General features: G+C 52.5%; 6 protein-coding genes across 6 annotated transcripts; 2 read left to right on the top strand and 4 right to left on the bottom strand.

Moving 5' to 3' along the window:
* Positions 1-1,485: 1,485 nt before the first annotated feature.
* On the top strand, positions 1,486-1,983 carry CORC01_00232 (uncharacterized protein; the record flags this gene model as incomplete). The annotated part of the gene is made up of 2 exons (XM_022611890.1): positions 1,486-1,532; positions 1,719-1,983. The coding sequence occupies 2 exons, from the start codon at positions 1,486-1,488 to the stop codon at positions 1,981-1,983; spliced, it is 312 nt and encodes a 103-aa protein (XP_022481515.1).
* A 965-nt stretch (positions 1,984-2,948) lies between these two features.
* On the bottom strand, positions 2,949-4,926 carry CORC01_00231 (uncharacterized protein; the record flags this gene model as incomplete). Its single annotated transcript, XM_022611889.1, has 3 exons — positions 2,949-3,224; positions 3,295-4,782; positions 4,867-4,926. The coding sequence occupies 3 exons, from the start codon at positions 4,924-4,926 to the stop codon at positions 2,949-2,951; spliced, it is 1,824 nt and encodes a 607-aa protein (XP_022481514.1).
* Positions 4,927-12,096: 7,170 nt separating this feature from the next.
* CORC01_00230 (uncharacterized protein) lies at positions 12,097-16,556 on the bottom strand (the record flags this gene model as incomplete). Its single annotated transcript, XM_022611888.1, has 8 exons — positions 12,097-12,875; positions 13,159-13,760; positions 13,813-13,955; positions 14,007-14,666; positions 14,716-14,843; positions 14,894-15,359; positions 15,410-15,598; positions 15,684-16,556. The coding sequence occupies 8 exons, from the start codon at positions 16,554-16,556 to the stop codon at positions 12,097-12,099; spliced, it is 3,840 nt and encodes a 1,279-aa protein (XP_022481513.1).
* Positions 16,557-18,579: 2,023 nt separating this feature from the next.
* Positions 18,580-19,876, bottom strand: CORC01_00229 (uncharacterized protein; the record flags this gene model as incomplete). Its single annotated transcript, XM_022611887.1, has 2 exons — positions 18,580-19,576; positions 19,641-19,876. The coding sequence occupies 2 exons, from the start codon at positions 19,874-19,876 to the stop codon at positions 18,580-18,582; spliced, it is 1,233 nt and encodes a 410-aa protein (XP_022481512.1).
* Positions 19,877-20,513: 637 nt separating this feature from the next.
* CORC01_00228 (uncharacterized protein) lies at positions 20,514-21,576 on the top strand (the record flags this gene model as incomplete). Its single annotated transcript, XM_022611886.1, has 4 exons — positions 20,514-20,541; positions 20,597-21,033; positions 21,179-21,437; positions 21,491-21,576. 4 exons carry the CDS (start codon positions 20,514-20,516, stop codon positions 21,574-21,576), a joined length of 810 nt encoding a protein of 269 aa, XP_022481511.1.
* A 574-nt stretch (positions 21,577-22,150) lies between these two features.
* Positions 22,151-22,757, bottom strand: CORC01_00227 (acetyltransferase; the record flags this gene model as incomplete). The annotated part of the gene is made up of 2 exons (XM_022611885.1): positions 22,151-22,531; positions 22,578-22,757. The coding sequence occupies 2 exons, from the start codon at positions 22,755-22,757 to the stop codon at positions 22,151-22,153; spliced, it is 561 nt and encodes a 186-aa protein (XP_022481510.1).
* Between the last annotated feature and the right edge of the window lie 2,043 nt (positions 22,758-24,800).

Genomic DNA, 24,800 nt, shown 5'->3' with positions numbered 1-24,800 from the left:
GATATGCCTTCCTTACTTTTTCCATGGATGATATCAGACGTCGTGGGGCAGGCATGCTTCAATCTCAGTTCCGCATAAGTGACTGAAGACGTACTTCTAAAGCAAGAACCTTAGAATGGGGTTAGGGATTTTGGATCAAACCAAGTCTATGGATTTGACACATTGTCATGTTGAAAGACGTGTTCTCACCAGGATGCAAGTACGCAGACAGTTTGATGTGGCATGGCAAGGTGTTAGACTGCCGATACCTCTTTCTTACTCATTCAGAAGTAGGCTGGCAGCTGGCTAGCAGTCATGACACCCGAACTCACAGACCCCTCCCAGGCCCTGCCCGATGGAGTGGTGAAGCTACCAGAGTCAGGATGCGTGCTTGATGCCCCCTCTCCCCGCCAGCACCGCTAAGAAGAGGAAAAAATGTAAACGTACAGATAAAGGGGGCCACGGGCGCGAACTACGGGACTAGGTAGGTATATCGGTGGATACCACCACCTCAAGGTCTTACCTGCTTTGCTTGGTAAGACGGTTGATGGCCCTCCCGCTCATGAGGTGCCCATTGGATTCTTGTTCTCAGCCTCTTGGGGTCCCAAATCCCCACTCGGCAGCCCCTGGACCACCCCAAGGGCCCAAGTCCCCTGCGCCGAGGACTGGGCCGTCGCTCGATTGCGACTCAACTTTCCGGCATAGGATGCGCCGTCCGCTGCCCGCGTGTAATCTGCGCCTAGATCGGGCTGCCCGTCTGTTTACCGTATTCACCTCACTACAAAGGACGTTAGCAAGGTACGGATAGGTAGACACGGATAGCGGGACGGGAAGGTGAGTGGTGGGGAGGGGAGAGGGTGGTACTGCAATACAAAATGTGCTGCTCCGTGACACGATTTAGCTCTTTCTGCGGCAGGTGCCGTGTAGGTAAGGTGGTAAGGTAGGCAGGGAGGGTAATTAGACTTGCAATTCGTCTCATTCATCTGGACTTTCTCACTGCTTCCAGTTGCTTGCGCTTCCCGCTTTCCTTCCAGTTCTGACTGAGCGTATCTGAGCTACATTCGTTACCCTGCCTTCCTTTAGCTCCCACCCCCTCCCTCTTCTCGATCTGCACCCCGGCTGCCTCTTCGTCCAACGTCCGGCACCTGTTCTTCTTTTTTCCTCTTCCTCTTTCCTGCTTGTATGTAGGTTCGCCTCTTTTTCGCTTTAGCTCATTCACCATTCTACCAAGCCCGCAATCAACTCATTTTCCTCACGCAAAACCACAACTTACCCTTCGAGATCGACATCGTACTATCTGTCTTAGAAGCCACACTTAATCGGACGGCGACTCGCTCCTTCTTGCGCATTTTGTGCCCTTCTACTGCCTTCTGAACAGATCTTTCTTTGTCCCTCTTTTTTTTCCCTTTGCTTTCGCTTCATACTGTTCGGTTTCTTTCAAAAAGTCCACGAGAAAACTGTATCTTCTTCCTGGATCTATCGCGAATCGTGGTTATAAACGCAATAATGGCGTGGGGTAAGAAACCGCAACCGCCACCCCCTTCGGCCCTGTGGTGAGTTTCATTCCTCCCCGGTCAGAGATGGGGTGCGCTTCTTGGCAAAGCGAGGCTTCTCGTCTTCGCGCCTCAATCTTTCCCCTTGTTCTATCTCACGCGACCCATTACAAGAACAGAAGGACATCCTTCTCGGCTCTTGTGAACCGATAGGAAACCCGCTGACATTTTGCGCGAAACCTACAGGCAAATTATCCCCCTCGTCATCACCCTCCTCTTCTTCGCCGGTGTGGCCTTGGTGCTCTGGCAGGTTTACATATCCGCCACCAAGATTCAAGAGTCCGCCTCGGAGCGCATGGGCAAGAAGAACGTCGTGTTCACAAAGGATGGCGTGCGCGTCGGCGTCAAGCACACCTCGAACGAGAACTACGTCGACAAAACTCAGAGCTGGGTCGTCAAGGCCTGGAATCTGAGTGGGAATACTGCCGGCCAGATCAAGAAGACCAAATGATGGGCGCGTTATCAACCCCATGCTTGATATGTCTGTCTGGGCGGGACGGGACGGGGGCATGGGAGGCACAGGATACCGATGCGAAAGGAACCGGGAGATGAGCGATACAAAGAAAGCGCAGGCAAGTCGATCAGCCCACTCGGTACACATGTAGGGGCAGTCGGGCCAGCTATTTTTGAGATACCCAAACAAGGCCTGGGATGGTCATTGCAGTCATGGCTAGGAGGGGAAATGGGCAGCAGGCGTCGCCTGAGCGCCGAACGGACAAAGGTTGGGATGACATCTCGACGGGACCTGTTCGATGCAGTAGTGTCTGGCTCAGCGCAGCTAGTTTGTGCACCCTGCAGCTAGTCAGGGCCAGGGCATTTTCATTTTGAGCTTCTCAGGATGCTTGGACGGAATCGATCAGGTTTCCCAGGACTACAAACTGGTATAGATGCGTTGGAACGCGGAACATGGGTAGCTACCTTCCTTATCTACGTGAGATACAATGCAATGCGATGAATCAACTCGATGCCTTTTTTTTATTTTTCTTTTTTTTTTGGTGCTAAGGAATGTGTATATGGCATGAAGCATGATATACCGACTTTGAAGCTCAAGTCAGCGAAGCAATAAAGCCCCACCCGCGGGACAACGCCGTGGTATCAAGAATCCCGTTCCTCCCAGGCCGGCCCAGGCTGTATGCTGCCTTTTACTCACTTCAACATGTCGACCTGCGAACCCAATTTTGTGCCTCTTCCTAGTCGCTCAAGTTGCGCGACATCAGCGTCCGTCCACCATGTTCATTCCCACCTTTTCCCATTGGGCACAGAAAGAGCTCATTTGTATACTTCCACAGATAGGATGCGCCACGGAGAATCGACGCGACTCATCCCTGAAGTGTGAAAAAGGTAGTTACAAATAAGTTGTGACTCGTCCAAGCTCACACGGAAGGTATTCGTTTTGGCGACCCAGGATTTCACAACTCATTGAGCGCCTGGGCGAACCGTCAACCAATTTTGCGCTACCCACTGTCCGGCCTGGCCCGCGGTTCCGGTTGCCTTCGCAAGGAGCTCCGCCTTGTGCTTTTCGACAAATTCCTTCTGCATGGCCTCGCGTTGCTGCAGAGGGTTCATTGAGTAGCCTGCGGAAGGCGGCGCGAACCGCGCAGAGAGCAGCTTCTCAAAGTTGTGGGCCTGCGGGTACGGCTGGGCCATCAGCCCGTCCCTCCTGATGAGCATCGATGGAATGCGGACTTGCATCTGTCGAATACCGTTAGAATAGATGAAGGTAGGATGTTGGTATGAAAAGTAAAAAAGGGGGGGGAATTACCTGTGACAGTATGTGGGCGTACTTGACACCGAGCTCATCGCCAATGAACTTTAATCGTCCAACCACCCAGGCTCTTTGGGCGTCCGTTGTGTAGTCTTGCCCGTGCAAGCACGCCAGGGGCCAAGTGAGGAAATAACCGGGAAGACCCTTTTGCGATTCCTCCAAACCGCATGCAAAGCCTGAAATGTTTGCTCTTTCAAGCAATTCGGGCCTCTTCAGATGCCATCCAAGGTGGTAGGGTACTGAGGCGATTATATCGCTGATGGTGTCCACACATGTACGTGCAGCCGTCGCGTATTCGGGTGTTGTGCGGTAGTCAACGGGTGAGCAAACCCAAGCGGCACAGCGTACAATGACGGAGGCGAGAATAAGACGAGACACTCTGGCCATGTTCCATACGCTCGCGATCCAGAAGTCTTGGTAGACATCCACACGACCAGGGAACACCTCGGCTTTTGCGTAGTCTCCGTTGGGAACATTGTCCTCCCACGCTACCGTCGTGTACTGGAAGTAGTCTGGCGTATTCCTCATCCAGCTCATGAATTCTTGGTCGACGGTCTGGGCCCGACGTATCATGTCGAGCATAATGTCGATGTTCTCTGGGCTTCGGGCCACTGTTGACATCAGTCGTGTGACCTCGGCACGTAGCTCGGCTGTCTTGATGTTTAGTCTCTGACACTGTGCGGCGGACTCGTCCTTGACGGCGTCGCTGAGCCACCACTCCACGCCCATGATAGGTGCTGTACCCGTACTGAGCGTGTGAATGATCATCTGTGTTCGGACAGCGATGAAGAGTAGCAGGCCTGTCTTTGTCCGGAGTTGTTTCCGACCTCGAGCCTTTACCAGTTGAATGGCACCCTCAATGTGCGAGCCCCAGGCGAACATGCCCATTTGTCGAGCAGTCATATTTTCGAAGAGACCCAGCATAAGAACGGAAGCAAGTGTGGCGTCTGACTTGGACTGGTCGGGGTCTTTGAGCGCGATGTGTGTCTCTGCCAATGCTTTCGTGTAGTGGCCCAGTGCCTTCTCGCTCATTTGGGTCGCTGCCGCGTTCGGTCGGTTTCCTAGTGAGGCCAGCGCACACGCGTTGAACGCGTGCTGTAGGTGGTGGTTCCCTTGATCGACCTTCAACAGCGGTAATAGGTATTCCATGAACCCACGTGTGCTTCCCTGCCTGGGTAGCAAGACATAGTTGGCAACGAAGTGGCAACTGGCCATTTGTTCTACTGGGACGTTCAGACCAGGGAAAACAGCTGTGGGCGAATCAAACTCCTTCTTGAATGTGGGTGAAATGCTCTTGTCCGAACTTGACGTCGGCGAGTCGAGATCCTTTTCTTTCTGGGCCAGGGCCTTGCGGTTCGCCTTCTGAGCTCTCCTCTCTGTTGCTTTGGTCTCATTCCGAAAGACGAGGTCAAATTCGTCCTTGTAGCCAGGACATTGGCGGCGCGACTTGGCGCATTGGTTACAGGTTGGCTTCGTCTCGTCACACTACAGCAGGAAAAAGCAGCGTCAGTACACACTTGCACCTGTTTTCCAACGCAACGGCTCGAATGCGTTGCTCTCAGGTCTCACCTTTATCCTCCTAGTTCGACACATCTGACAGCCCCTCGAGGGCTTCCCGCAGTAGACCATGATGAGGGTTGATTCCGAGGTACTGTAGTGAGGTGGTGGTTTGGGTGACCGTGTGCGGGCTGGCCGATGAAGAAAGGCCCGGCTTCGATGGGATCAATTTACTATAGCCACAACGATTGTCCGGCCACTCCGGTCGTAGGATTTATTCAAGAGTGATTCGGCGTATAATGATAACGCTGACTGCCGATCAGGGTGAGTATGAAAGATCGACTGGAGATGTTTGGACCAAAGTGTGCAGTGACATGAAACTCGCAGACAGGCGAGGCGGTGTGTTTTTGGTGTGCGGAGGAAAAGGCTATCTAAGCTGAAAGGGAAAATCAACCGGCGACCTGATGTGGGTGTTTGGAACCAAGTGCCGGGGACAAGCCGGGTCCGGGAGCGCGTGTTCGTGTTGAGATGATAGAAGACGAGTATGTGGCAAGAGACTGCGAGAGGCCAATGAAGGGACCAAATAGAGTCCCGAGGTATGGGAGACAGACTGCTGTATATGTCCAATCGGTCTTGTGTTACTGGGATTGCCAATTGGGTTGCTAAGTATTCGTTTCGTATTGAGCAGGAGTAGCAGAACAAAACGGTTCTATGCGTGGCTTGAGGCGTGGGTGGAAGTTGGTTGTGAGGAGAGTGAGGTGAGAGCGATAGGAGACGACGTGGTAGAAGAATGGCAGGCGAGCGCATGGATGGAAGACTTCCAAGCCACGCGGGTGGTGTTTGAAAACCGGCGCAGTTGCGAGTCTCACTGGGCCTGTTTCCCTCCTACGTCCGGGGGTGGCCGTGGTTAGGATGATCTGGGGTGTACCTGGTCCGGCCACGGCAAGTGAAGAGTGTCAAGATGGGATTGATGTTGCAGGATGCGCCGCTGCGTCCGTGGGCGTAGGGTTCGGCTAGGGAATGGGGAGTACGAGTGTGTTGGGGGCCGGAGTTGAATAAGGTAAGGTATCCATCCGTGCCTCACTGTGTAAGGTAATAACGGACAAGACAAGGTACCGGGAGGTGATGTAGGGCGGGTAGGATGCAATTATAATAAGTCGGGTCTCTTGTCGAATGTTGCGTGTTGCCAATGTAGGCACTAGGCTAGGTGGGCATGCACATGTGGCCAAATATTCGCATCGGCAGAGAGATTAAGGCACGCGGAAGAGACGGGAAATGCCGTTCAAAAGGGGGACTCTGTCTGTCCCATTCGGTGGTCTTGCAGTCTCTCTGCAAAGTGGCAGTCCCTTGTCGAGAGATTCTCCTCTCGAGTGCAGATACCTAGACCAAGGAAACGCATGTTGCAGGCCCCACGGAGAACTTCCATGTTACAGTACGGAGTACGGATATAGGCATTACAGAAGTACCCTTCCTTCCGAGTGCCCCCCTCCCCGACATTTGGATTAGAAGTACAGAGTATCCGTGCCTTGGTATCCGTATACCGTATGGCGCATGTGGCTAACCTGCAGCAGGCGATGTGTTGCATGGGGAGGGGTAGGGGGAGATGATGGCGATGTGCTTTTTCGTCGTGGGTGGGGGCAAATGGTGAGCAAGCAGGGGGAGATACGGACCATACGGAAACCAAGTATTGATATGGTATCCGTACCTTGCTTTGCATCCGTACGGAGACGTTACCTTAGTTCATAAGTAACGGGGCTGGCAGGGCAGAGAAGGCAAGAAAGCAGAATGCGTCAAAGAAACAGGGGAGCCCGCTTTGACAACGAGCTGGAGACGTTGCTGATCTGAGCTAGTACTCGATGGCAGAGTTCAATGGCTGAGGGGAAATGTGACTAACTCTACTGGGAACCCAAACGAAGGAGAGGCGCTTTTGGTTGCACACCACGGCATTGTCAATCTTTGAATGAGTGGGGCCCTGTCTTGCCCCTGGGCAATATCCAGTCGACCTGGGTGCTGGTATTCGTAGTGTACATACACATGACTTTCAAGCCCAATAGCGAGACTCGTTGGTGGTGAAGAAGAAGAAGAGGAGCCTCGGGACTCGGAGGACCCCCGCCAATGCGCCAACGGTGGCTGTCGCAGGAAGCGTGACAGTGAGGGGATGTGAGCCTCCGTCCAGGATACGCCCGGGATCTTGGTGATACAGTATCGAGGAGCCGGGCCAGCTAGATTGGCGACCGTCAACTGGTTGGCTTTTTTGCATCTGGCCCCAATGCCCCATAGTCTGGTTCATTGTGTGCCCTTCAGCTGGAACCGACTTTACTACGTAGGGGTGAGGGCTGCTGACGGGCGGCCGCTTATTCGGCTGGATGGAAAAGTGATGGGCTCTGGAAGATAAATCGAGCAGAAAGAAGGATGCAATGGCGGTCGGAGGCCATTCTCGCTGGCCGCATTCATCATGTCAGACTCCGTCACTCTGGTTGATGGTGCAGACGAGTCGGCAGACGTGGGTTTCGGCGGCATTGACTACGAATTCCCACGCAGTGTATCCGTATCCGTAATACATCCCTGGATACTAGCGCTGCCGTCTTTGGATGGTTTCACCGCACACTCGTTCAATACCTAAGTTTTAAGGTCTGAACGGCTACTTCCGGAACGGACGCCGGGCCTGTCTTGGCAGGTACGTACTGTTTCCTGCGGCACGTGTCTCTCTAAGGTACCCTGCATGCTGCTCTACCTTACTCTCCGCCGCCTCAGACTTCACAGTCACGCAGTGTAGACTTGAGGTCCAGGCTGCTTTACTAGCGACGTGAGGCACCTGTGAAGAGATGCAATACGATCTTCCCGTGCCTCCTCGGTGTACTATGAGACCGGGGCGTGAGGCCGAGACAACATACTGAGACATTGCCATGGTGTCCCGTATCTGCACCGCCTGAGAAGACATGTGCCGGCAAGACAGCGCGGTGGATTCATTTGCTGTTGGTGACTACAGTTAAATGCAGGAAGGTGTGCCCCAAGGAAGAGCGACATCCAAGACAAGATAAAACAAGACAAAAAGCTGGGCCACGCCCACGAGTGTCCGTTTCAAGCATGGCAGACGGGAAAAGCAAATATGACTGGATCCCCGGAATGCACATCACTTTTGGTCTGTCTATCCGTACTGATACTATGTAGCTCTGTCCCGACTATCCGCCTCGACTGCTATTTTGGCTGCCAGTCCAGGTACCAAAGTGATGTACCGGACCGTACCGCAGGCAGACCCTCTGGCTCAACGCAACTATCAAAATGTCGGTGCAGAGATACTACCTATGCATCCGCTCGTTCGCAGAAAGTGAAAGTCGCGTCACGCCAAGCCGATGACAGAGTCCCGTCATCTTAGGCAACCCACAGTCCAACCCACAGTTAGCTAGTTGCCTCGACTCAGACAAACAAATGAATTGTCACTACTACTCCGTACTCCGTACGCTGTCGCCGGCTCACGGACCTCGCGTGGCGGCCGATGTGAAGCACAATCAAGTCTTTTTTTCTTTTGCCTCCGCTCTCGAGACTCGAGACATTGCAATTGCCAATGGAAACTACGCTAGAAGCCCCTCTCAGCTGCAGATAGAGTGGCATGGAAGGAATCCTGCACTGAACCTTCCCTGTCAAATGGCTGGGTTGACAATGCCATCACGCTCAGTGCGTCCGATGCTTTGCGCAGCCTCACTCCCATCGAATCCCATCGACCCTCCTTGGTGCCTTGTGCGACGACGGCGATGATGGGTAACGGCAACTTCCTTGGCCGTCCAATTACATTCCGGTCATCTTTCACCCCAACGACGTTGCCTGTCACTTGCCTAGTAACCCCTTCTGACGTCTATCGTATGGCCCGGTACAATGGTCAGAGACTTGTTAGTTCAGACGCACAGTCGAACGAGACCAAGATGAAAACAGCCTCGAAAGGATGCCAACAGTCAAAACTACAAATTGTTGCCCGTCTCCGCAACTCATCCGACCCCGGACTACAGGGTCGATTCCACTATTCGCCGTCACTGGGCCTTCATCAGGTCAACGCTACCTAGCCCAGAGACTGTTTAGGAGGACGGGCGAGAAACAAGCCCGCCAGGCCGGGCCATCAAGAAGCCAACCGGGAGTCCATGACTGGAAGCTTCTGCTGCCAGTCTGGGCCTCCTATTACCCTCAAACAGCCTTTCAAAGTATCCGAAAATCAACAAGCATAGCCGGTCGATCACAGCGAACCGTGCTGCGTCTCCTAGAGCTCCAGATAACGTTCTCACGGTTCTGATGGGTTGCAATGACTGTATGGACCTACCCAGCACACCCACCACCCGATACATCGAAGCCCACACTGCAGAGGATATTTCCTCGATGCGGCGGTGGAGCTCTGTGCTGAGCTCGCGCATTGGGAGATGGCAAAAGCGGGCTGCATGTTACCAGTCATTTATGATGGCCTCCCAGGACCCAGCGTGCCAGCCTCCTCTTCAACTGTCTTCGAGTGGAGTCACCGCGGTTTTGAGCGTAGTGTGATTTGGGGTATGAATACTAAAAGAAAACCAACGGCTGCAGCGTATCAAGCTCAGATATGGATACCAGAATGCCACGAATGCACGGTGTGTGCATCTTGCGTACCGCTCCAAGAGGGTGCTCCCACATGGGCGACATCCCCATCCACAGGAAAGTCTATCCGTTGCGAGGCAAGCAGGACCATCCAAGACCTCACTCAGCTCGCAAGTCATCCCACGTATCTTACTCGCGACTGCGGGGATTTGTACTGCACGGGCCGCGTCTAGATTTGCAGACTAGCAAACTGTCGTCTCTCGAGATACCTCTCCGTCGTCCATCCACAAATGAGCGATGTGGTTGCGGCCTGTCCATTCGTCGCCAGGGTGCAAAGCAACCTTGCCCTTCTCTCAACTTGACTTGGCAAAAACCGTTTACTAAACCCACACTCGTAGCCTGAGTTAGTGTGCGAGGAGGTCGCGAGAGTCCCGAGGGTCAACGGCATGTTCTGGAATTAGGACGGTCTCCTGGTCGCGGCACTCGAGGAGTCTCATGCCGCATGATGGATCATGGGACGATGCACGCCCTAGGGCAGCAGCAAACATGGAAGAGGCGTTGGGCCACTCACTCAGCCGGTGAGCTGTTGGTTCGGTGAGACTAGGATGTCACAGTTGCATCTAAATAACGCTTTGTTGCGTCCCGACTTGGGAATTACCTCACCCCTTGTCATCAATGACATTGAGTTCGTTTACCTGGCCATACAAGGTTTTTATATATCCCGACCAGACAGTGCTCCTGAAAGTTTATCTTATTGACAGTCTCTCGTATGTAGTTTCTTCCTCCCGAGTACCGCGTCACAGTTTGCGATATCTTTTCATAGCTGAGTCTATCACACCGGCTTGTGTTCACAGTACGCAAAGACGTGGCAAGGGATATCTTTCTGGGAATTATTTGTCACCGCTCAATGGACGCGCCCGAAACACATCGGTGGGCCAGACCCGCCATTACGGCTCCGGGCATCGGGCGTGTGTTACTGCATGCAGCAACGGAAAGCCGACGGTGTTCACAAGGCTACGTTTCTCGTTGTTAACATCCCAATCGACGCCCATCCAGCGCCTCGCCCCTCCGATCCATGGCGACGGGGTGATCCCTTCCCCCAACTTCAAAGTTTGACCCAAATCTATGGGACAGACAACGTGAACTACTCCCGGAGTTCCGCGATCCCTCTTGCCGAGGCTAACTAAACGACCTGCCGGTCCAGCCCCTCCATGGCAATTTAGTAGGGTTCCAAACAGATTGATAGATCCAGCCGCATGGTCAGGTGGGTGTGGCAAGCCATGCCGATGATCGTTTCCCTCGTCTCACATCTTCGTCTCTTCAATGCCTCGGCCGAAGACAAGAGAGGTTGGAAACCGAGACAAACCCCCTCCTAGTGAACACATGGTGGCCTGGTAGGCAAGTGCGTGAATGAGTTGTTCATGTTCATAGGGTGATGATTGTAAGCCAACTCGGCTTCCTCCTACTCAAAGGTCAGGATACCACTCCCTCACGCGCGAGGAGGGGGGGGGGGATAACAACAGGTACGAACCCTTCATGAACAAGAAAGACTACCTCCCGCCATCGTTTCTTATTAAGGACAAGGTAGTTCCTGAAATACCGACGAACCCCACCGTCCTACAGCTGTGCATACGATGTTATTTGCGTTGGTCCCCTCTCAAAAAAAGACCTCTCCAGGACAGGGGACGCAAGAAGATAGAATGCGGAAAGAAGAGCATTGGATATGATGCAATGTGATGTGATACGATCGCCGAGGTTGATCGTCGGTTTACCCGCCTTACTCCTCATGGCCCTGGTCCTGGCCATCTTACTCTGCCTCGACCCCGTCCCGAAGTCCCGGCTGCTGCGGGGAGAGAGAGAGAGAGAGAGAGAGAGACATGCACCTAATATCCACGTCCATTTTGGATGACGAAACCTCTCTTCTAACCCTGTAAATTGTACTTGTTCTCAGCTTCATTCACGGTACATCTGTCGCCGAAAAGTGCGGATCGGCCGTGTAATGATGGGCGTGCGGCGGTTCTCCGTTCGTCCTCCATCCCTTCCATCTCTCCTCCCTCGGGCCTCAATTCCCCTCCTTCAAGGAGTAGTCTCCTGTACAGTGGCCAGTCAAAAACTTCCCTAGTCCTGCCGGGGGTTCTCTTGTTCCGGGACCCGGGATGAGAAGCCATCTCAGTTTGGAAATGCTTGCGGACCAGAGTACCTGCAGGAACTTGCAGCATAGTAACATTGCAGCACTGCAGCCGCATCTCCCTCTACTCGTCCATCTCAACTCCTAGCGCTGTCAAGTGTATGCAATGACGGACATTGCTCTGGGAAGGCCTGAGAAAAAGGCCGCAGCGCCTGTTTATCCTAGACAAGTTCGTTGTGTATTGCACATCACCTTGGATATGGGTCATGCCCCGTTGCTGCAAGTTTCCCTGCTTTCAAGTTAACGGCCTAGAGCAGGGGAAAAAAGACTGCGATTCCTAGGGAAAATTGGTATCTTTTCAATTCTCCAAACGGAGCTGAAATCATATTCCTCCCCATCAGCCCATGACATGTCTATACTCTGTTTCTAGTTATCCTGTCAAAGCGGTATTCACACAAAGCCCACCCGGATCTCTTGGCTCAACTGGCTCGCACGCATCGTTGGATTCCCATCTTTCAGCTTCTCACCAGAGGGCTGGGTCGATGCGGGGCGCATATTCGCCAGTGACCTATGTCGGATAACGGTGCATTTCCATTCTGGGGGCAGCTGCCGATGGTCTCTCAGCCCTCGAAAAGACCGGCCACTCCCTCCAGAGCGTCTGGTGTGGCCCGCCCCCCATCAGCAACCCCACCGCCCCGTGTTCGCGACTCGTTGGCCGGTGTCATGAACTCCTGGGCCATTTTGCTACGATTTGACCTCTTGCTGCGTCCGAAGCCGCTGTTTTTGGGAAGCTTTCCCATCTCGGCAATACTGACTCCTTTGAGGTCCTTGAGCAGGTCAAGCACAAGTGCTCTCTGCTGCCGTGTATGCGCGGCTGGCTTGGATACAAAGTCGTTCAGTCTGTCAAGGTCTGCTTGCCTTATGTTGGGCAGGGACATGAGGATGTCGCGTGGGGTGCTTGTGACAGGGCTGTAGTAAACCACTGTGGCAGCAATAAGAGATGCCAAGTCCTTCTGGAGGTCTACAAAGTAAGGTTCATGGAAAGAGGTGATGCAAGCCCGGAGCACGTCAGAGGCTATGTATTCCCTGATGGCCGTAGCTGCCTCCGCAGATACTGGCGTGGTATCGAGGTATGGGTCCCTGTTAGGCGGTGCCGTCTCAGCGCCATCTTGGGGTAAAGATTTCGGCGACAGTGGCTCAGCCACGGTGAAGTCTGGGACGATGGAACGGAAGACTCGCAAAATTATGCTGCAGCAACGGGTGTCTCGCATGCGGATGGCGTGCGTGCAAAAGAGCAGTAGTGGCTCGACGACGGTCGACTGCATCAGGCAGAATTTCCTCAGTGAGGGATATTTCCGTGGTTGCTCTTGACCGCTCTGAGATCTTAATGGCGGAGGGTCTAGATGTCCATGTTAGCTTATTAACAATCTTTACCGTCCCTCCAATCCCCGTGAATCGCCATTACCACCCCCACCAGCAACTGCTCCCGGCCGAGGTACACAGGGAAATGAGGAGGATAAGGAGCGGGGTAAGAGACATCAAGTCTACAAAGCGACTCAATGGGATCCTGGAGGAACAGAAGTTGGGAAGGAGACTGTGACAATCTAACCGAGGAAGAGGAGGGGCGTGGATCAAGTCTGGGAAAGAAAAAGAAAAAGGAGAAGAATGGAAAAAGAACATACTCCTTTTCGTAGGGTCCAGGAAGTCTGCCACCATGATGACTGCGGTGTAAGTGACTTGGCGCAAGATACTCTCTGACTTCATTTCCTCTGTCAGAGCATCAGCAGCTGCCTGAATCACTTGTTGACGCTCCAAGTTCTCCCACTCGGCATTGATCTTGGCGTCCATTTGCTGGAAACAGGCTGCTAATAGTGGAGGTAGAAAATGCTCTCGTTGCTCGAGGGGACAGTCGTCAACGAGGTACCTGACGAGGTTGAGCAGATTAATTTGCTGATGTGCTGAGAGGTGAAATGAGTCTCGGAAGAGCGCTTGCGCAAGCGGACCGGGCAGCTCGCTGAAGCCGTAGAACTGCATTTCTAAACGACTCATGCAATAGATGATGGCGTAACAGGTCTCCCTAACAAACCTGACGGTCCCACGAATCGTCGAGGCAAGACCTTCAAGCGTGTTCTTCTTATCCATGACTCTTGCATAGAACTCGTCTTTGCTGCCCTCCGAAATGCCTGCTTGCCAGAAGCGGTCGCTGAGCACATTGCCAACGACAGATCTCATCTCGTTGGGCAATTCTGTCCAATTATCCGGGTTGTGCGAGGCATGGGCATGACTACACAGCATGTCAGTCGATGCAACATTGTAATCGGTTGCGCGAGATTCACCTCAGGAACTGCAAAAGGTCCGGGAGGATTAGCGGAAAGCTAGCATTCCACAGCTGGTATGAAGTTTGGAACGGCGTTGACGTCTTTTCAAGCTTCTCAACAGAAAACGAAAGGAAGGATTTGGTAGGGCGAAGCGGTAACATCTGTATTCAAGTAAGCATATCATCATGTGGACGTTTCGAGTATCAACCAACCTTTTGCCTTTCCTCTAGTTCGGCCTGGAGAGCCAGACCCTCCGCATCCAGCTCGCAGGAACCCCATTCCTTAACTTCGTGGACACGGTGACTCATCAGATACCTCTTCGCCTTGTCCAAGGCCATCAATTCGCAAAAGCCAGAATATGATGACAAGGCATTCTTCAGCTCTTGGTTCTGCCATGAGGATGTGACAGGCTTGATGAATTCCTGCAGCCGATCGACCTGTTTAGCGGGATCGATGTTGGATGCTCGGTGAATGATGATGAAAAGAAAGCTTTGATAAGCGATTTGGCGTTTTTCGTCCAAAGTACCGGACGAGATCATGTCATTCACCTTCGCCTCGATCTGGTCATAAACAGCGAGCAAGTGGTCAGGAACCTTTGAGGCTAGCCTCTGCAACTCCACCATGCTCTCGGATTGGAAGTCCTTGATCGCTTCGTTGAAAGCACGGTGTTCCGGCTGGGGAGATGGCCAGGTCATCAAGATGTGCTCAAGAACCTTGAGCATGAAGCCTGGATTCTTGTCAAGTGCCGTGGTTGAGAAGGCGACCAACAGCTGTAAAACTCTCTTTCGAATCAAAGGATCCTCGAACTTCATTTCGAGAAGTTTGGTGCACCACGACTCCAAATCCCTCTCTAATGCGGCACGCTGTTGCTCCTAGGAGTCCATTAGTATCACCTTGAGCGTAAGGGTCTCAACTACATACATAGTCTGGTAAACTCTGCTGAGTGCTGCTTGCTCTCCATTTCATGTAGCCTTTGAGTGCGGCTTCGATGACTGTGAACTGCGCATCGACACGCAGAACAGGCATAGAGTGTTTGAAATATGTTGCGACTAAAAGGTCAGCATTTTAAATACCATGCAAGAAGCATCTGTCAACTCACCAGCCATTTGTGGGCTACCATCATACAGATGCTGCAAAACGTGCTCCGCCTGACCGAGAACGTGATAAACTGCATCGGATAGCTTGAGCTGGACAATCGTCTCGATGACCTGCGTGCTGTATCTTCTGTAGTTGCCAAGAAACGCGTGACGCTCGGGGACGGTGTCGGTATCCTCCATAAGAAACAAAAAGGTCTGGTCTTGGGTATCTTCGGGCAAGTTCTCGTAGCGTATCAAGCGAGAGCCGCATACTTCGAGAAGAGGCCCGACAAGATGGCTGTTGGCTGGGCTCTGTCCGATCAGCCTGTTGTTGAGGAGGCGTGTCCAGGTTGCCAAGACTGGGATCGCGATGATGAGACTTTGGCTCTGTACGGTAAGCAATAGCAGGTTGAGGAAACCGCCGACGTCCGAGTTTGTGGGTATGGCAGAGAACCGCCGGTCGAGGTAGTTGCCAAGAAGAGACAGCATCTAGAAGCAGTCAGCAACCTCGCACCCGCGTTATACGATGATCAACACACTTCTGAGAATTTCTTGCCGAATTGGTACTTGTCTTCGTCGATATCCTCCACATCCACGGCGGACCATTCGAAGAGCCTCTTCATGAGGTCTACTGAGCTCGCATCATACATGGGCGCGACAAGGTCCTTAAACTCTTGTTCCGAGAAATTAGAACGGGAGTACAGCGCGTGCAAAGCTTCCAGCGAGGCCTGTTCAATGTTAGCTTTTGACCATGGTTTATGGGCGAGACGAGCACAAGGCGGTCGGTCTGCTTGGTACCTTTTGTATGGATACCTCGGGGGTTGCAAGAGCTCTGCACATGACTGGAACGCAGTTTGCAACGGCAACAGACTTTGGAATTGCCCATGGCATGAGGGAATAGAACACAGTCAAGGACTTCACGGCGCAAGAGCGGATTTGGTCGTTGTTTGGTGCGTCACCGTCGAGGCATTGACTGAGGAACTCTGATACCCTGCTTAGCCAACCTTCTTCCCCAGAGCGCACCTCGGGGCCTGCAGCTCTGTTGGGGAACGCCTCTCTCAGAACAAAAGCCGGGGTAAAGACTTCGACACAGCTTCTGCTGAGAATGCCTTCGCGCATTGCAACAACAGCGTCGTCGCCGTTGAAGACCTCGTCGGACAAGGTCTCAAGCACAAAAAGAACGAGCTCTTTGTGGACAGGAGAATCGGGTATCTGCCAAATCCGTACCAAGAGCTCATCCATATCCATCCACTCGGAGCCCCAGCATCTCTTGGCGATTTCTACCCACAGCTGAGCTGCCTTGTTCCTGATGTATAGCGGATCTTCCTTAGTCAAGGTGCGGCAAAGCTCCAGCACCCATTCGCGTAGCATAGTAGACTGCTGCTCGTTGTATTCGGCCCATTTCTGCTTGATTGCATGTTCAAGTAGAGACAGGGCGTAGTGACGCACAACCGGGGACTGCGACTTGTTGGAGGCGAGGGTGAAGCCGTGGAAAGGGGCCTCGTCTATGCCCTTGATATTCTCGAGGAAAAGCTGTGCGTCCCGACGGGACTCGTTGGAAGAGTAGGGACTGTGTATGACCTCGAGGGCTTGGTGGATCTGGGAGATGATGTCGGGGTTTCCGCCGTTGGTAGAAGCAGGATTCTGAGCCATGCCAGCTGCGCCATTGGGCGCTTGGCCGTCCATGGTAGGATCTGTCGGTCGCAGTACACCGGGATTTTCCAGCCTTGGAAGCTGCTTATCCAGCAGTTGACTTAATGCTGGTTCATACGTCGGACGTGGACTCGAGGGGGACTCGGCGACGGGGGGCAGGCGCGAGAAAAGATCGAAGTAGACGAGCTCGGTGAGGAATGCTGCCCAAGAAGTCGGGAGTAGAGTTAGCCACGGCTGTCGTCGAGTGGGAAAGAAAGGAAAAATGGACAAGATGGCACAATAAGTCTTACAGGACGTGGATATTCTTAGATGCAAGGACGTACCTGAAGTATGTATCTGCTATGAGGTCTTGCCCAAGAACAACCAAGGTCGTTTGTTCTGACCTCAATTCGGCGTCGAGGAAGGATACGAAAGGTAGAGCTGAGCGGCCGAAAGTTTGTCGGTGGGGAGAAAAGGAAGAGAGATTAAGGTAGATTGGGAATGGATAAGGTACGTAGATGCAAAAGCGAGTGTCGTCTTTCGGGGACCTGCGGAATCGTATCCGTGTAGCAGCCGGAGCAGAGGTAGAGGCAAAGACTAGCAATAGCAACGGCGGGAAGCAATTGTGATTTGCATCGTCAGAGGCAGACAGATAGTAAAGCTAAAGGTGAGAATTGTCGCGGCGGCGTGGCGGCGTCAAGGCTGGTAGGTAGGCACCTCAAGTAAGGTATATGGTGAGGTGAGGTGACCCACGGCAGGTACCTCCGTCCATCTGACCTGAGCGTTCCAAGGCTCCGAGTGGTTGCTGTCGGGGGCTCTGCTGTGCTGCTGCGCTGTCCCTAGCGGGGGGTGCTGTGCTGTTCGGGCCGGGGGGGGACCGTGTACCTGGGGCTGGGCTACTTCAAATCTACAGGTCCCAAGTGTCTACCTTACCTAACGCAATGGAACCCTGCGGTGCCATGCCTTGCTTGGATTACCTGCCCGACCTGGAGGCAAATGGAGGTTGACCTGGAAGGCCACACAGCGTGGTTTGTGCAGGTGAAGACGTATTTGGGGCCACCGATAGGCATCTGAGGAATTGCATTCGCAGGTGAACTTACCAGGTGAACAGGGGAGATGCGGAATGAACCTGCCACCCCACCTCAACTCAACTCACCTACCTGAGATAGTCTTTGTTATTCGCTTGATCCCTGCCAGGCATTGGACTCCAATTGTTTTACTAATCGACTCTCTTTCCATCTGTATAATGGTGCCTAGGTAAGGTAGTCTCTCTCCCATGCGACTTGCGTTATGGGAAGCTGTTCCCCTCTAGGTGTCCAGTCGGGCACCGAATATTAGGTAGACAGTCCAATAAGTTAAATAACTACTTCTATGGCCTGCAATAGGTTGCAAAAGGTAAGGTAGGTAGGTAGATGAGTACACTCTGGATACCTCCTCGTGGAACTTGGTTCTTCAATTTCGGCATCTTTTTGCTTTATCTACCTTACCTTGCCTTTCCAGTTAGCTTATCTAGCCTTGATGAATGCATACGGGTACCTGAAATACCCCGCCATTCGGCAAGTGAATGCATCTCCCCACCATCCAAACAAAACCACCTCCCCTTGCGAAAGAAGATGCGAAGCATTTTAGGACCCCCTATTACCGCAATGCATCATCCATTCATAAGGTATCTAGTAGGCGAACTGGTCTGCTCCAACAAGAAACCTCCCTGTCAGAAATTACATCAGCCTGGAATTATTATGCATGGATACTTGAGTCAAGCTCTCTCTGCAACTCGGCAACCCCCTGGTCCACTTAACCAGAATTTCAAACAAGATAGCAGCACTATTCTATCAGACATGAAAAGTCATCAAATTGTTTTAGGAGGAAGAAAGAAGAAACAGCCAAGGCATTATGGCTGAGCTGACCATACTCTCTGCTACCCGCCTATCCAGCTGACTGGTCTCGGGAAAACCAATGGAATGGTATTAATTTATTGTCGCAACGGTGCTCAACCGTCGCAACCACTTCCACAAGGTAAAGGTGACATGCAAACCAAAGGTGGCTTCTGCTTTTCTTTGCTTCCTCCCACATTCACCTAGGCCAATTCCACTTCCCACAGGCACAAGAGCTTGTCGTAGAAGCTCGTCGATACACATTCGAGACGCTTGCTTCCTGGCGCAGGTACAAGGTCGCTGCCGTAGTTCATGCTCTTGTGTTCCTCGAACCGGGCTAGGATAGTCACAGACCAGTCTTCGTTGCTAAGCGGACCTTCAAGTTCTACAACTCTTGCGCCGGCATGCATGCATGATGCCAAAACTCTCAGGCGGCATCGATCATTATAGAGATTCATGTCGATTAACTTGAGCCTCCATACGCCCCCTCCTAAGTCCTTCTCTGCAAGACATTTAAACTTCCGCATGCCATAAGTCTCGTGCAGCGGCTGCACGGAGAATACTCGTATGGTGTCGTCGTAACTACCCGTCACTAGTAGTCGCGAATTGTCTGCAAGTGCGACTGAGATCGGGAGAATAGCTGTCACGCCAGCACCATGGCCGGGGATATTAAGGGGTGCGTACAGAGCCTCGACATCACCATCATGGTCTGTGTGTTGGGTTTTGCGAGAGCATGATGTGTAGCGCAACGCCGAATCGTCTCCCCCCGAATAGAGGATAAAAGGCTCGCGTGAGGCGCCGTTTTCCTGGGAAGTGGGCTGATCGGATGGCGAGAAAGCAACAGTCCAAGCTTCAAGAGAATGCGTAATCACAGCTTCGGAGTCCTCTGCATCCACAATCTCCCATGAGTCATTGAGCCTTGCCATGCGCACCTCGCCTGATGAGGTTGTCAGCGCAATAGAGGCGGCGTCGTCGGGGTCCCAGACCCCAGAGAGGAAAAGAACGCCTTCCGGAACATCAGAGATCCTGCTAGTAGCCACGTGCTTCAATGGCTGTAAGTCATTGGCACCCGGGGCCAACTTAAAGATGGACAGTGTCCCCGTACTCGAAACTACAGCCAGAATGTCCTGTCGACCTGGCGATGGGCAGAAGTGCAGGTCAAGAATGGCAGATGGATGCAAGAGTGTTTGTACATGTTGCCTGAGGAAAAGTCAGCCAAAATTCAAACGAGGCACTTCTTCTTGTCTGCAAGCCAGAGACTTACGCAAGGCCGCCCACAAGCCGGTATAGAATCAAGCTACCATTCCGGCTCTGGGGCTTCTTGGGGGCAGCTACGTCTGCACTGTCTGACGACTCAACTCCTGCCTCCTCTTCCTTGACCAAGTTATAGGTGCCAACCACGAAATAAGACGGATACGATGAGCAAAACTCTACGCAGCTTGGGGGCAAATCGAGAATGAGAGACTGCTTCGATGCAATGAATGGGGCTGAGTCACCCATTGTGGGTTATGTGATGTTGTCTCCTCTTCCGGGCTGAAAAGAAAAGCTCGACGACCGATCCCGTACTTTGCGTGCGTGATGAAGATGTCGTTAGATGGGATTGTCTAACAAATAGATGCCATGCTGTATCATTTTCGGCAGCATCAAGCTCGTGGACCGGCGAATATGGGTGGGGGAAGTTGAAATTGACATTTGACGCGTGGTGCTTTCTGGAGTCGCCAAAAAGCTCTCGTAGGGGTGGCGGTATCGGCTGCGTGCCCCGGGGCAAGCGGAAGGATCCCGCAACTCCCGGCCCGGGATTGGCAGCTGCTAATCGGTTCGGAAGCTGCAATCCTTTCTCAAAATGACGGGGTATCAGGAGAATCCCTCCTTGTTCCAATTCGATAGATCCAAACTTTATCGATACTTTAACCCCACGCACCCAAGGGCATATGAGGAGGCCGTTGCCCACATATAGTCAACTCGTCCTAGTTGCCAAAGTCGTCGGTCACGCTTTATCTCGGGGGCGGTGCTTTCTTTTTCGTCCCCGATTTTACCAACGTACACCGCAATTTCCTCCCTGAGAGACACGACGCTTCCGTTGTACATATCATTTCTGCCTCGGTCCTTGTTGTCCCTGAGCCTTGCATTGGCCAAGATGGATTCTGATGAATCCGACTTCTACGGTTTGCATCGCTATGAAGGCGATTGGCATTAAGAAGCAAACTAATTTGTGCCTAGGTGACGACGAGATGGTCGGTGACCTCGAGTCTCGGGTCACAGCATTTGACATTTCCCAGTGGTGGGAAGAAACGAATGCCGCCTCGGTGGGCCGTAAAGTCAAGAAGGAGCCTCTTGACAGCACCAAACTTCACAACCCATACGCGGGCGTTCCCTATGCGTGGCAGTTGACGGAGACCGTTAATGACTTCCTTGATCGTCTCCCCCCCGAGACAACCGAGCACAGCGAGCATCTTCCGTGGATTTTTATTTGCAATCCGTACATTCACAGACAGGAGAAATTCAATTCCCAGAACCAGCGCAGCAGAGGCAACGAGGATGAAGCACCCGAGGAGGAGGGATCACGGCTCGATACTCTTGTTGAGGGAGGTACCGAGAGATTAGAGATCCTGCTCAACTACAAGCAAGGAGTCGAGAACACCAAAAAAACCAAGGCAGTACAGGCAAAATTAATGAAGCAAGAACAAGAGGATGCTACCCGAGATATCATGGGCCTCGCGCATATGTGTAAGATCAAGGCCGGCAAGGCAAGTGCTTATCTAAGCCCGCGCAATGCGCACAAAAGCTGAAGTCAATTACTAGTGGATGCTTTTCTATCAGCCTAAAGATGTAAACGAAGTCTGGAATATCATTGCGAGGGCCACGGCCAACAACGAGCTGGGTATTGCCGCAAAAGTCGCCCCTTGGAACCCATATACGGACCCGACCGGCCGGAAAGACCGGATCATTTGCGTGTATACGGCCAACTTCAGCGATATGACAGATGTCACACGGGTCTTGCGTCGGCTGAGAGAGCTGAAGCTTGTCGAGCTTATGGGACGTCCTATTTACTACAAACCAGGTTTGTGTAACACTCATATTGCTGAGAAAGGTTTGTAGTCTGACACGTCCAAGATGCGTTCACTTACCTCGGTATTGCTCACGGCAACCATTGGGGCATGAAAGCCTCAATTTACAGTTCCAAAGATGTGTTATCCTAGGCAATTCCCAACCATGCGGGCCCTGTATATCCCGGTAGAGGCTGATGATTCACCTTTTGACATTTTCTTTTGCAGCTATCGGCTTAGGAGGGCCGTATGGACCAGCACTCGGCCCAACGGTTGCATGCTGAATTGGCGCTTAATACTCAAGTTGAGAAGGCAGATTTCTTTTCATCTTTGCTCTTCTGATGTACACGAAATTTGATGTGTGACTCTGATAAGCCGTACTGTAGAGTACCGCTACGTGCCTATGCCACATGTGTAAATACGAACTGCGACATGCGCCCTGCCAAACCATGCCTCCGTACCTTTATACACCGCTCAACCGCCTATCAGAATCGACGCCATAATGAAAAAACAAGCCCGGTACCAGTGCCGCTGGTGATGCTATCATTTAACGGACTCAATGTCTCGGTTGAAATAGTGGCAATTCTTTGCCAACTCTTATGTAACCCTGCTGCGATCTTTCGGTGATTTCATGAACTGGCCAAGGTGGCCGTCTTCAAATAACGCCGCACATGTTTTCCATTATTCTTTTCGACTTGAGAAGCATATCTTCCCAGTCTTCTCTTAGTCATGGAGACTGGCCATCTGACTCCTCAAACACAGCATCTGGGTCGATAGGCTTGAGCAGCAGTACCAGCCTGTAGGCGCTATTGCCGTTGAGGTAGTACCGATGTAGCTTCTTCGAGCGCAAGAACCCTAGACGCTCGTATAGGCGCATGGCTTGTGTGTTGGTGTCTTCTGTCTCCAGAACCACTTCGTCTGCGTTCCTTAGGGCCATGGCATCGATGGCCCTCTTCACGAGTGCTGTCGCAATGCCTTTACCGCGATACGGCGAGGCCACGGCGAGCATGGCAATGTAGCCCCGGCGTGTTGGCGGTGAGTGAGACGAGTGAACTTCCAACTTGCAGATAATGACGCCAATGAGAGATCCATCGGTGGGGTTCAAGGTCTGAAGTAAAGTAAGCATCGGCGATGGCACCGAAGAGGGTACGCACCATAAAGCACAAATGGCCCCACTGTTGTAGAAAATATCGGTAGACGTATATGCTGTATGGCTCACTCAAGTCTTTTGCGATCAAAGAACGTATAGCAGGGAGATAATTCGCTTCCAGACCGTGCTCATACTGGATATACTGCAGATCCGCGGGGAAGTGGGTGACATTGGAGGCGTCCATGTTGCTGTCTGGCGAGACTCTCTGTTTTCAGGATGGTATCCGCTGGGAAGAGGTAAAAGAAAAGGAGATCAGTGAGAGGTTGCGGACAAGCCTAGACCGGCACGTGGAAAGGTCTCAAGGCATGACAATTTGGACAGCGCAAGGAGAAGCAAGAGTGAGGTCTTGGTTCCGAGACGAGGTGGATGAGAGAAAGTGCGAGCAAATAACCGGGTGGCCGTAGTGTGACGAGCGCTCGCTGTCGAGGAGGAATGCAAATGGCAGAGGCGCGGCTCTGCCGCAGCTGGTGATATGAGAAGATGCGGGATGTACGTTTGCAGTTGCAAGATGATGGGCTGCGGCGGCGGCGGCGAAGGAGACGGGTTGAATATCCCGCAGTCGGGTTTCTGTTTCTAGTCGGAGTCGGGGCGCTGCATTCAGGTCGATACCTAAAACTGAGTCGAGTTGTTTGGCTGCGGTACTTCAGGTCAGTCAGCTTCGCTCAGACCGTGCGGTGTCGTGTCCAGTGTCCAATCTGCAGAGTACGGTAGGCCCCGCCCGGTCAAGTCGGGCCCACCGTCCACATCCACTTCCCTGTCGGGTTCGGAGGTCAGTTGTGCGGGTAGGCCATTAAGTGGAGCCACCGAGCGGCCCATCGCCCATTACTGATCTATCAGGGAGCACTAAGGTTCCTTTTTCAGTCAGGCACGATCAATTCCCTTCACTGTCACATGTCAAACGGCCGCCCTCGTGCTACCTCGCCAGCCATCTCATTGGATATCTGCCATTAAGCAGGCTGCAGGCACCTGACATTTACCTGACTTATTGGACATATTGGGATCGCGGAAAAGTGAAATATCTTCCAGGTGAGGTAAGCATGTGGTAAGGTGAGGTGCATTCGGGTGAGGCCATGAAAGGCGGCGTATCACACTTGCCAGCGCGTCGATGCGTTGTAAGGCTTGAAACTTGGGTATTCCTGGCAAGACCTACCTAAGGTAGGTAGAACTTGCTTCATATCTACCCAATAGGTATAATGACAAGGCAACTAGTTGCCATGCCAAACTGCCATAGGCCCATCAATGTAAACCTCTTCCATTGCTAGGGTACCTGCCTCACTTCCCAATACCTCACTTCAAGAGAGGTCCGAGTAGTGGATGGTTTGACCGCTTTCGGAGCATTTCTGCGCGACAGGCAGGCATCGCCAATTAAATGAAAGACATCCATACATGCCTTGCCTGCTCTAGGTGCTATAAGATACTTGAGCACGCCGTGTGAATATTACAACACCCTTTAGGAAATCGCGTACTGTCTGTGCCTCCTAGGATATTATACCTAAATAACTCCTTTTTCTTAGAGAAAAAAGACGAATATGTACTTCATAAGTCTGGAATTATATAATAGGCTTTTTTGATGATTAAAATCGCTGGTGGTCAGTTATGTTACCTTATTATTCTTGCAGCTGGAATCTGAAAGGGGCGATATAATCTTCACACCGCATGTTGAGGTACTGACTGGTACTGTGAAGTAAGGCAGTATGAATTCAAGATGGAGACCTGTTTACAGCACGTCAGGTTGGCTGGGCCCCTCGGAGATTGACGTCACGTCGGACCGCACGGAGTCTACCAGCACTCATGCAGCCCTTTTTTTTTTTTGGCTCGTTCTTCGGCCGCCTCCAAGATCCCACCCTCCGAGCTCCGGACTCCTTAATTCTCAGTATTGCCCGGCCCAGCGCAGCTGAATCTCGCAAATCTCGGGGCTGTCTGTCAACCTTCGTTCCTCTTTCTGTCTTAGGTACGTTAATCAAGCTTTGCCTAGCTCTGGGCTTGCCTTCTTTCCCCCTTGCTCGCCGCTTAGCTCACCCCGTCCCCTCGCCCACGTGCCTCCCAATAAGTACCGGGCCAAACCCCCGGAGGATACCGCGGTGTACATTCTTCCCTCCCACTTCATCCCAAGCTCAGGTACACACCGCATGACCTTTGTTTTCCTTGACACAGCCTGGCCTCCTTCGGCTATTGCAATTTTGATTTCATGAGCTGACTTCGCGTTCCTAGCATCTCTGCGTGGTAA

This window comes from Colletotrichum orchidophilum, assembly GCF_001831195.1.
Source record: "Colletotrichum orchidophilum strain IMI 309357 chromosome Unknown Scaffold_2.1, whole genome shotgun sequence".
In the NCBI taxonomy this organism is placed as follows: domain Eukaryota; kingdom Fungi; phylum Ascomycota; class Sordariomycetes; order Glomerellales; family Glomerellaceae; genus Colletotrichum; species Colletotrichum orchidophilum.
Note: the sequence above shows the minus strand (reverse complement) of the source record. Positions and strands in the feature narration are given on the sequence as shown.